This window comes from Euprymna scolopes, chromosome 13, assembly GCF_053919585.1.
Source record: "Euprymna scolopes isolate OS-2025 chromosome 13, ASM5391958v1, whole genome shotgun sequence".
Taxonomy (NCBI): domain Eukaryota; kingdom Metazoa; phylum Mollusca; class Cephalopoda; order Sepiida; family Sepiolidae; genus Euprymna; species Euprymna scolopes.
Window position 1 is genome coordinate 52,744,567 of NC_136494.1, and position 12,616 is coordinate 52,757,182.

Genomic DNA, 12,616 nt, shown 5'->3' on the forward strand with positions numbered 1-12,616 from the left:
TGGATACTGCCAGATTGTCCCCTTTTTTGGGGGAGCTGATTTTCCCCACATTAAAAACGACCTTATGTCTAATTTGCTTTCGTGGGGAAGCAAATAAATACCACGACAGAAACCGGAAGCTTAACTGGCCCCTGGCCAAATTATAAAGTAACTTTCATTTCTGCACATGCATGACGACTCCTATGATTCTTAAGTTAATTACCAACTCATTGAATTCAATATCCTCTTTTTTACCCCCGTTCTTATCCTCCTTCGCAGTATGGGTTCAAGCCTGCTTGTCTACTACCACTATTTTTTTTTTTTGCTCAAACACACCTCCAAAAACCCGGGCAACGCCGGGCACCAGACCTGTATTTGTGTGTGTGTGTGTGTGTGTGTGTGTGTGTGTGTGTGTGTGTGTGTGTGTGTGTGTGTGTGTGTGTGTGCTAAAAACTACCGCATCCAACTGGGTTGTGTGTGTGTGTCTGCTAAAAACTTCCGATGAAACATTTGATGAAATATTAACTTCTGATTTTTCCAAGTTTGATGTAGTTGTACTACCCTAGAGGGTAGTGATGGTTATGTTAATCTATTGGTCACTACCACAGACTCAACCACTTTCTTATTTGAAATTTTGCTTTTCTTAATTTTAAGGGTAAAAATATGTAATGTCTATGAGTGAAAAGAGAAAGCAGAGAGAAAGAGAAATAGAGAGAGAGAGAGAGAGAGATCTTCCCAAAAACATAGTCTCTGGATCATAAACAAAAAGAAAAATTTTTATGAGTGCGTATTTGTTTTTCTATTTAGAAAACTGAATTGGAATCCAACTTGAAAACGTCTCCTGAGGTTGGTTTATCACCCGACTGGCCAAACAAGGGACATATTGAATTCCAGAATTACAGCATGAAGTATCGCAGCAATTTACCAAATGCTCTTAAAAAAATCTGCCTGGATATTTCACCTTCTCAAAAACTTGGCATTGTGGGAAAATCTGGTTCTGGTAAATGAGTATTGTATTATTTGAAATGTTTTATTTGAAATGTATTATTTGAAATGTTTTATTTGAAATGTTTTATTTGAAATGTATTATTTGAAATGTTTTATTTGAAATGTTTTATTTGAAATGTATTATTTGAAATGTTTTATTTGAAATGTTTTATTTGAAATGTTTTATTGAAATGTATTATTTGAAATGTTTTATTTGAAATGTTTTATTTGAAATGTTTTATTTGAAATGTTTTATTTGAAATGTATTATTTGAAATGTTTTATTTGAAATGTATTATTTGAAATGTTTTATTTGAAATGTTTTCCATTCTTTACATTTGTTTGCATCGCTTTATTAGAAGCTGAGTGTTACTTTTATCATCGTTTGCGTACGAAATTTGCAGACATAACCTACGAACAATGTTTTCCATATATAGAGTATCCTTTTTGACATATTATAATGTTTCTATATCAAATAACTTAGATTATGTTATTTTAAATTGAGGTAATACTATATATATATATATATATACATACATATATATATATATATATATATATATATATATATATATATATATATATATATATATATATATATATATACTCGGGTTTTTTATATTCAAAAGTAATGGACTAATGAATTCAACGAGGTTGTTAGATAGTGCTCAATAAAAAGAGCGGATAATACTTGTTTATTGTTATATAAACATGCTCACATCCCGCTGCTACAAATAGCCACTTGTTTCAATCAAACAACAGATATCATCAGGCAGCGACTTGACTACTCAAAAGTTCAATGAATAATGGATTTTTATTTTAGGTAGGAACTCTTTAAAAGTTGGAGTTAAAAAACTTAAAACACAGAACTTTAATTATAAGATGTAAAGAGGGAGGGGCAATTTAAATAAAGTTAAAAGATTATAATGGAGAGAGAGTGATTGAGAAGAGAAAAAAAAGGGAATAGAGAAAGAAATAAAGAAAGAAAACAGAGAGAATATATATATATATATATATATATATATATATATATATATATATATATATATATATATATATATATATGATATGGAGAAGAAAAGAAAAAAGATATAAATGGTTATTATAAAGAGAATAAGGACTAGAAGGGAAAGGAAAGAATGATGAGATCTAGTTAAAGAGAGAAAGAGAGAAAGTAAGAGTTTGACAGTATATAGAAAAAGAAAAAGAAAAAGATCTGCGTGTCAACCAATTTATGAACAATTATACAATTCAGTAATGAAACATGTTATTACAAATACAAACAGAAGATACAATCCAAGCGTCAGAAATGAACATGTCAAAAAAGACAGCGAATGTATCCAGCCAACATATTTATCATCTCGCATACGTCCACGAGTAATATCAACGCAGTTCAAACATACGTCTACAATTAATTAAGCCCTTTATGCTAAATGATATAAGTTTAAAGTTTTCGCGTTTTTATTATATAGGGGATTAAATAAATTAATTAGGACCAATAATTATAAATAAAAATCTACTAATATTAATGTATATAAAAAGAATACAATACATATATATATATATACATACACACACATACATACATATATATATATATATATATATACATACATATACACATATATATATATATATACATGCACATAAGTAAAGGTGTAACTATACTATTAAGTTGAAAGTTTAAGCTATTTAAGTATAGATATAAAGTCATATTAAATCACAAATTAATACATTCAAGACAAGATTACTAATAACACAGATACAAGAACACTTACATATAAATATATTCAGGCAAAAGAAGTAATCAAATCAACGAAATACTCAAAAGTAGCGACACACAGGTAGATAGTACCCAAATTAAAAATAATAAAATACATATGTATATACCCACAGAGAACCAACAGACATACAAATAAGCATATATATATATATATAATTTTATGTATACTCATACATACAAAAAATACACAAATATATGCACACAGGCATATACTTATATACAACAACGCACACACACACATATATATACGCACACATAAATATGTATAATTTACATAAACTATATATATAGAAATACATAAGAATACAAATAATTTGGCAAGAGTACAGATAGATGCATACACACATAAAAAACATACAAATGGATTGAATAAACATGGGAGGGTATACAAAATAATATAGAAATATATAAATCTAAGTACACACGGTCATAAAGTAAATACATAGACACATACATATACACATAGACACACAGGTATATAAGATAGGGGAAGTAAAGAATGAAATCAGGCGAGGAGAAAGTATATTAATATTAATCTGGGTATATTCATATGTATTTTATTATTTTTAATTTGGGTACTATCTACCTGTGTGTCGCTACTTTTGAGTATTTCGTTGATTTAATTACTTCTTTTGCCTGAATATATTTATATATTTATATGTAAGTGTACTTGTATCTGTGTTATTAGTAATCTTGTCTTGAATGTATTAATTTGTGATTTAATATGACTTTATATCTATACTTAAATAGCTTAAACTTTCAACTTAATAGTATAGTTACACCTTTACTTATGTGCATGTATATATATATATATATATGTGTGTATATGTATGTATATATATATATATATATATATATATATGTATGTGTGTGTATATATATATATGTATTGTATTCTTTTTATATACATAAATATTAGTAGATTTTTATTTATAATTATTGGTCCTATTTAATTTATTTAATCCCCTCTTATGGCTAAATATGTTATATTAAAAAGATAATAAATATTAATTTTATTCTGTTTTTATTACTATTATTATTATTATTATTATTTTTATTATTATTATTATTATTATTATTATTATTATTATTATTATTATTATTACTATTATGTTTATTATTACTATTATTATTATTATTAATAATAATAATTTTAATATTGTTTTATCATTATTTTTTTCTTTTATTTATATATTTATCTAATTAAAACGCGAAAACTTTAAACTTATATCATTTAGCATAAAGGGCTTAATTAATTGTAGACGTATGTTTGAACTGCGTTGATATTACTCGTGGACGTATGTGAGATGATAAATATGTTGGCTGGATACATTCGCTGTCTTTTTTGACATGTTCATTTCTGACGCTTGGATTGTATCTTCTGTTTGTATTTGTAATAACATGTTTCATTACTGAATTGTATAATTGTTCATAAATTGGTTGACATGCAGATCTTTTTCTTTTTCTTTTTCTGTATACTGTCAAACTCTTACTTTCTCTCTTTCTCTCTTTAACTAGATCTCATCATTCTTTCCTTTCCCTTCTAGTCCTTATTCTCTTTATAATAACCATTTATATCTTTTTTCTTTTCTTCTCCATATTATATATATATATATATATATATTTTTTTTTTCTCTCTATTTTCTTTCTCTATTTCTTTCTCTATTCCCTTTTTTTTCTCTTCTCAATCACTCTCTCTCCATTATAATCTTTTAACTTTATTTAAATTGCCCCTCCCTCTTTACATCTTATAATTAAAGTTCTGTGTTTTAAGTTTTTTAACTCCAACTTTTAAAGAGTTCCTACCTAAAATAAAAATCCATTATTCATTGAACTTTTGAATAGTCAAGTCGCTGCCTGATGATATCTGTTGTTTGATTGAAACAAGTGGCTATTTGTAGCAGCGGGATGTGAGCATGTTTATATAAGAATAAACAAGTATATATATATATATATATATATATATATATATATATATATATATATATATATATATACTAGCATGGTTCATACATCGTGTTACCTGAGAAAATCAATCTAAGAACCCAGAAAATTCATGCTTTCACATTTCAACTGTATATAAATATTTTTACTACAAATTTTTATTACTTAACTATAAATATTCATCATAGTGTTCTGTAAATATTAAATTTATAAATAAAATTTAAACGTTTGTATTGATGCAATTTATAGTCTAACGAACCATCAAAATCAATTTCTCTCTGTAAAATTTAACAATTCATTCTAACATTCTATATTCCCGTTTAATAAGTGAAAACGTAGTCTAATTCTATTGAAAAGCATAACTGTAAATTATCTATTTCTGTAATAATACCATTGTTTTTCTTTCTATTATTATTTTTAGGGAAATCTTCACTTGGTTTTTCTTTATTCCGATTGGTTGAGCCTGCAGAGGGGAAAATTATTATTGACGATTTGGATATTACAAAAGTTGGTCTTCAAGATCTTCGTTCTCGCATATCAATCATTCCTCAGGATCCTGTTCTATTCAAAGGAACAGTTAGGTAAAATATTCTCTTATTATTCTTATTCTGTTTGCAAAACATCAAGTAAAATGTGTTATTCTGTTTTCAGAGACAAGTAAAGAAAACATTCTCTTTTAATATTCTAATCTCAGTTAAAACAACCTCTTATTCTTTGTATTATTTGGATTGTTCGGAATATTGTTCTCATCTTCGTTGTTATTCTCACGACATTTCCGTCGATGTAACCTCCGACTGTTTTCAGGTGTATATTCAGTTATTGGTGAATGCTGAAATATGTTTTTATTTTGTTTTTCTAACGAACCTCAGTTATTAGAATTCAAACAGGAAAAGTATCGAATCTGCTCTTTTATTTTGTACCGATTTAATAAAATGTTTTTGAATTTAATTTAATAAAAAAACTTTTTTTCATTTTTAATTTTTAAATTTAATTTAATAAAATGTTTTTTGAATTTTTAAATTTAATTTAATAAAATGTTTTTTTAATTTTTAAATGTAATAAAATGTTTTGTTAATTTTTAAATTTAATTTAATAAAACGTTTTGTTTTTTTTTAATTTTAAATTTAATTTAATAAAATGCTTTTTTGAATTTTTTAATTTAATTTGATAAAATGTTTTTTTTTAATTTTTAAATTTAATTTAATAAAATGTTTTTGGTAATTTTTTGTAATATAAAAATTATCAATCCTTATCTTAAAAATTTAAAAACATTTTATAAATGTTCTATTCAAAGTAAATGTAGCGATTTCCAGGAAATGAATCAATTGATCACATGCTAAGTACTGACTATTTAGTTAAGTATATGCGTGGTAGTTTGTCATAATTATGAGCTAGTTTGTGTTTTTGTCTTCAGTTTCATATTCTTCTTTACTTTACATTAGTCAGCAGATACTATTAGGTCTGCAAATATTTTGAAATATATCCCCACTGTATGCCAAGTAATCTGCTAGGTTTTGTGGAAAGAATCAACCAAATAATGAGTAAGTTTGTTCACAAACTGTGGTAGAGAATGATAGCTTCAGATCCATTACTGAAGGAATGCACCTTCATCCTAATGAACAATCTGATGGAGATGTTGACTTTCTGTGCAAAAACAACCTATTCCTGGATGAAATCTGACATATATCAACAAGAAGGTTTGGCTAGTATGAAATTACCAATGTCCTCAGTACTGGCCAATGTATACATGGATTACTTTGAAGAAATGGCATCATAATCTACATCACTAAAACCATCAATGTGATATATTGATGATGCGTTCATACTTTAGTTTTATCATTGTGAAGATTAGTTTTTGATGTACAGATTATCTGAATCTCTGCTACTAGTGAGTTATCAACCCATCTAGGAAAGACAATTTATTATTATGTTCCCTCTCCAAAGTGAACTGTATCGATGAATGGAATTCATACAATAAAGGAACCAATGATTATAAATAATAATAATAATCTCTAGAACGAAATGTTGTTGATATGACATAAATTACTAATAAAATATTGCTGACACTGCATGACAATGATTTCATATTAATGACATTTATATAAAGAGGACCTGTCTATGTGTGTGTGTGTGTGTGTGTGTGTGTGTGTGTGTGTGTGTGTGTGTGAGTGTGTGTGTGTGTGTGTGTGTGTGTGCATTTGTATATCTACTTAAAAACTGTTGTCATACGCATTGTACACAAAAACTCGGCAAGAGCAATCTCTTGGACAAATAATATGTAAAAATTAGAAAAAAATGGTTAATTATTTCTTGTAGAAATTGCGTTTTATATCAAGGGGGGGTCACATAAAATCGCCTCTTTCTAAACGTATTCAAAAAAGCCTGTTGAATGTCGAGCAGTGATCCGGTTTTTGTATTTGAAAGGACGCACACCACAGGAGACTTTTGATGAAATGAAAGAAACTTATGGTGATAATTCCCCATCATATGAGCTTGTAAAACGCTGGCATCGTGAATTCAAACATGACCGAAAGTCTGTAGAAACAGCTCCCAGACCTGGTCGCCCCCCCCCCTTCTTCCATTGATGAGGCATCTGTCCGTCAAGTTGAGGCTGCCATTTTGGAAGATCGGCGCATTACTATTCGCCAAATAGCTCAAGATGTAAAGATTAGTACAGGGTCTGTGGAAACTATCATTCATGACCATTTGCATATGCATAAGGTGTCTGTCAGATGGATTCGCAGGTTGCTCACACCATTCCAGAAGCGAGAACGCGTCGAGTGCTCGAGGATGAATTTGTAGATGTGCCAAGAAGATGAGTCAAAGTTTTTCAAAAGACTGATTACACAGGATGAAACCTGGGTCCATCACTATGATCCAGAGACCAAAGTCCAGTCAATGCAGTGAAAGCACTTGGACTCACCACCTCCAAAGAAGGCAAGGGTGCAGCCCTCCACTGGCAAGGTCATACTCACAGTCTTCTGGGACCAGGACGGAGTAGTGATGACGGATTTCCTGGCAAAGGGTACCACAATTACAGGAGCCTGTTAATGCTTCACTTTTGAGGAAATTAAGGGAAGCTATCAAAATCAAGAGGCGAGACAAGATCAGCAAAGGTACCCTCCTCCTGCAGGACAATGCTCCGGTCCACAACTTGCATGTTGCCAGATCAGGAGCACGGGCGTGTGGTTATGAAATGAAGTTGTTTTTGAAAGGAAAGCATTTCCCAGATGACGCAGCCTTGATTTATGAAGTCACGTCGTGGTTGGAGGACCAATCTGGCATGTTCTACAAAAACGGTCTCCAGAGCTGCATCAAACGATGGGAGAAATGCGTAACTCTGGATGGTTCCTATGTAGAGAAAGACTAATAACTGTGCCAAGTTTCGTTGCTCTACTGCTATGAGAAGTGGGTCAGGAAATTACTTATTGCACGCCCCTCGTACATATGAATATGAAATGTTATTACATTATAAATGAACATAGTATAAAATATCATTTGTCATAATGAAATGTTTCACAAACCAAATATCTCTAAAATGAAATTTTGCTGAGATAAATGTAAATCATCTAATGAAACATGCCTTATATGGTAATAATTTAATCTTATTGACATGAAATGAAATGAAATATTGCAAATATAATATATGTATCTTGATGAGTTTTTTTTTTTTTACACGGTGGTCACCACTTATCAAGGCCCGGAAGCCACTCAGGGATAAGGGTTATTGCAAGTACAGTACGTTAGTGTGGAGATTTGATGAAGTGTTTACTTAAGGGGGCGGTTCATTAGGAATTTGTTAACGTTGGACTTGAAGACATCCAAGTTGTAGTCCGGTGGGAAGCAGGCAGACGGAACAGAGTTCAACAGGCGTGCAGTTCTAAGAAAGAAGCTTTGTTCATGGAATCCACGTTTTGATTTAGGCACAGATAAAGAGTGGGGGAAATTACTGACAGTGGATATAATGTGCATCCAGGAGACAAGTGCCCGCATGTTTGTGTGTTGTGTGGGTGCATAAGAGAGACAGACGTCTTTTGTAAAGGATGATATCTCGCAAAGTCACATGAATTCTCGCAATATGCAAATTTAGCCGGCCTGCAACGGCCATAAAAGCGGGTGATTGAAAGACTTTGGGAGAGCGATGATTGAGTTGGTCGGGAATCGTGTTGCTGTTGCTTCTCGTGCCGTGTGGGTGTGAGCATATCTTACCGTTGTTGGGACTGTTCTGAGTAACCGATTGTTGGGTCCGTTCTGAGTAACCGTTCGCGTCCGCCTAGGTACCTTGCTAGTTGGATTCCGTGCAGAACCGGTGTTTACTGGTTATTGAATTGCTTTACGTTGCTGCAACATTATACATCTACAGATGGCGCAGTAATTTTAAAGGACTTTCCTTACACATTTTCTACAAGCTATTCCGGCTATTTGCCCTCTAGGACTATGACCGAGTCGAAATTCGACTTAAAGCTCATACCCGAGTTTGACGGGTCCACGTCCATTGTCGACTGGGTTGAAAGGGTCGAGCTGACGTGCGACCTTTGTGAGGTAAAAAGGGTACACACTGTGATTCCCCTGAGATTGGCTGGGGGTGCCTTGAGTGTGTATCAGCAACTCAGTGCTGCCAAAAAGGGAGATGTCTCTGCTATTAAAGCTGCGCTGTACAAGGTATTCGCCATGGATCCTTGTACGGCCTATGAAAAATTTGCTCCCTGAAAACTTCTACCGGAGGAAAGCATGGACGTTTTCTTCGCGGAGTTAAAGAACCTCGCAGTCCTATTCGGTGGAGGGGTGTCGGAGCGGACGCTCGCGTACGCGTTTGTGGCGGGCCTTCCCACTCGGGTGAAGCAGCTACTGAGAACCTCAACCAGCGTTTCAACAATGCCCATGGAACACTTGATGGAACGTGTTCGAGCCATCATCAAAGATGAGGAGGACCTGGTGTAACCAGTTGTGATGGCGACACAGACAGGCCAGATTGGTGCTCGGGAGATTCCGAATCAAAACCCTGCAAGCAATGGGAAATGTTTTCGCTGCGGCCGACGTGGACATTTTGCAAGGAATTGCACCAACAGGGGGCATGTGCGCTGCTTTAATTGTGGCGGTTTGGGGCATCTAGCCCAAAACTGCGGGAAAAGTATCAGGGGAGAGGACGTCAGCGCCGCCCTGCTCCCCAAGCAAAATTTGAACAAGACGCAACCAGTAATGACCGTCTACGTAAACAGGATACCCTACTCAGCACTTCTCGACTCAGGCTGTTCGCATACTATAGTGAGCGCCAGGCTGTGTCCAAGTTGGACTAAGAGAAAGATCAAAGTCACCACGATAGGAGGCGAGACCCAGACATGCTGTGGAGCTGGAACTGTCGAGATCTACACGGACACTGGTGCAGCCACTAAGATCAATGTGCTCGTGACCCAAGGAAATCTCCTGGGGTTTGACCTGTTGCTCGGATACGATGCCATCAAGGCGCTGGGGGGAGTCGCAATTCATCGGGATGGAAAAGTGCGATTCTTGGAGGCCCCAGTGTGTGCAGCGCTCCACATCGATCGGCCGGATTTTACAGTGGACTACGACTCTCGCAAGAGGGCCTGAATTGCATCTTGGAAGTGGACCGAGGGAAGGGCACCGACTAAACTCAAGAATGGGGTTGCAGAGTACCCTATACCCAGTGAGGCCCGAGCAGAATACGAACGGGAACTAAAGGCGTGGATCCAAGATGGCTGGTTAATCCCCTACCCTGAGGACAAGCTTGGGCCTCCCAAGGGTCTAATACCCTTGATGGCAGTAGTCCAGCATAACAAGTCGAAAGTACGGCCGGTGCTGGACTATAGGGAGCTTAACAAGCATATTGAAGCCTACACTGCTGATGCTGACGTATGCACCAGCAAGTTGAGGGAATGGCGTTAGAAAGGCACTAATGTCTCGATATTGGATTTGCGAAAAGCCTATTTACAGGTGCGAGTTGATGAGACGTTGTGGCCGTTCCAGACAGTTTGGTTCCAGGGGCAGAGGTACTGCCTTACACGCCTCGGCTTTGGCCTAAATGTGGCACCACAGATCATGAAGACTATTGTCAACACAGTATTGTCTCAAGAAAAGCCTATGAAGGAATCAACGTCAGCTTACATTGATGACGTATACGTCAATGAAGATGTACAGTCTGCGTCGTGTGTCAAAGAAAAGTTGGCTCAGTTTGGTCTGGAATGCAAGAATCCCGAACGTTTGAGGGAAGGTGCACGTGTATTGGGATTGGATGTTTATGAAGAAGATGGCACCCTACAATGGAGGCGTGGCAGTGAAATTCCAAGCATCCCCAACATCATTACAAGGCGGACCGTTTTTTCTTGGTGTGGAAAACTTGTTGGTCACTTACCGGCCTGTGGCTAGCTCCGCGCAGCTGTTGGTGTAATAAAACGCAGAGCAAATTTAACAACCACAGGTTGGGATGACATATCCGATGATGTCCTACTAACTCTGATGATTAAAGAGACACTGGACAGAGTGAACAAGAAGGACCCTGCCTGTGGGTGGTGGTGTGTTAACGGAGACAACGTAGGTGTGTGGGTTGATGCCAGTTCTTTGGCGTTGGGAGTATCGTTGGAGCAAGGAGGAAACATGTTCGAAGATGCTTGTTGGCTGCGGCCCGTAACAGATTCTCAGCATATCAACCTGGCAGAGCTGGACACCGTTGTAAAGGGGATAAATCTGGCCCTGCAGTGGCAGTCTAAGAAGTTGACCTTGTACACAGATTCTCTCTGTGTCTACCACTGGGTGTCTGACACACTTTCAGGACGGACACGAATCTGTACCAAGGCAGCAAGCGAAATGTTAATACGGAGAAGGCTAGACACGCTAAAAAACCTGGTATCTGAGTATGGGCTATCACTGAGCGTCACTCTGGTGCCATCACATTGTAATCGTGCTGACCAACTGACCCGAGTACCTCACAAATGGTATGAAGCCGCGAAGATGGGAATGGAGATTACTGCTCGATCTTGTGCAGTTGCAATCGACCCATGTCAAATACAAAAAATTCATGCATAGAGCGGACATCCGGGTATCAAGAGGACCCTTTATTTTGTGAGGCGCATATACCCAGCAGTGACCAAGATGGATGTCAGACAGATCATCAGAAATTGTGAGGCTTGCCAGTCTATTGATCCTGCACCAGAGCGATGGCAGAAGGGTCGATTGGAAGTTGAGGGTGTGTGGCAGCGGCTGGCCATGGATATTACCCATCACAGTGGCAAGCCCTTTCTAACTCTCATTGATTGTGGGCCTACGAGATTTGCGGTGTGGCGGCAGATGACCGGACAGGATTCGGCAAATGTTGTTCGCCACCTATCATCCATTTTTTCTGAGCGAGGTGCGCCTGAAGAGCTCCTGACTGACAATGATGCAGCGTTTTATAGCCAGCAAGTCCGGCAGTTGTTAGATGAGTGGGGCGTCCGACTACGGTTGCGATGTGCGCATGTGCCGTCAGGAAATGGCATTGCTGAAAGAAGCCATCGCAGCATCAAAAGAATTGCTGCCAGGAAGCGATGTACTATTACGGAAGCCACATATTGGTATAACATTACGCCAAAAGACGGGACGTCTCCTTCAACCGCTCCTGCGAATGCTATTTACACATACCGAGTCGGAGTGAAGGGAATCAACACTATGCAGCCAGCTGACAAGGGAACATGTAACAGATATGAAGTGGGAGATCCAGTGTGGGTGCAGCCCCCAGGAAATCGGTGCACCGACAAGTTTAAGCGAGGACAAATATCTGGAGTGATTAGCCAGCAGTCTGTTTTGGTCGATGGAACCCCACGACATGTGCGAGATCTTCGCCCAGCTACTGAGGCGCGTCACACAACTGCAGAAGAAAGCAGTGAAGCGTCCAGTGATGAGCTGCCGATACACGGATTCAGTGAGCCCCCCC

General features: G+C 36.1%; 1 protein-coding gene across 4 annotated transcripts in view; it reads left to right on the forward strand.

Annotated features, from left to right (window-relative positions):
• The window catches only part of LOC145292023 (ATP-binding cassette sub-family C member 5-like), a 358,649-nt gene that overhangs the window by 328,486 nt on the left and 17,547 nt on the right, over nt 1-12,616 (forward strand). For all 4 annotated transcript variants that reach the window (XM_080138030.1, XM_080138031.1, XM_080138032.1 and 1 more), the window contains 2 exons: nt 787-979; nt 5,114-5,273. In XM_080138030.1, the coding sequence (XP_079994156.1) occupies nt 787-979; nt 5,114-5,273 (353 nt within the window). The remainder of the gene's footprint in view (nt 1-786; nt 980-5,113; nt 5,274-12,616) is intronic.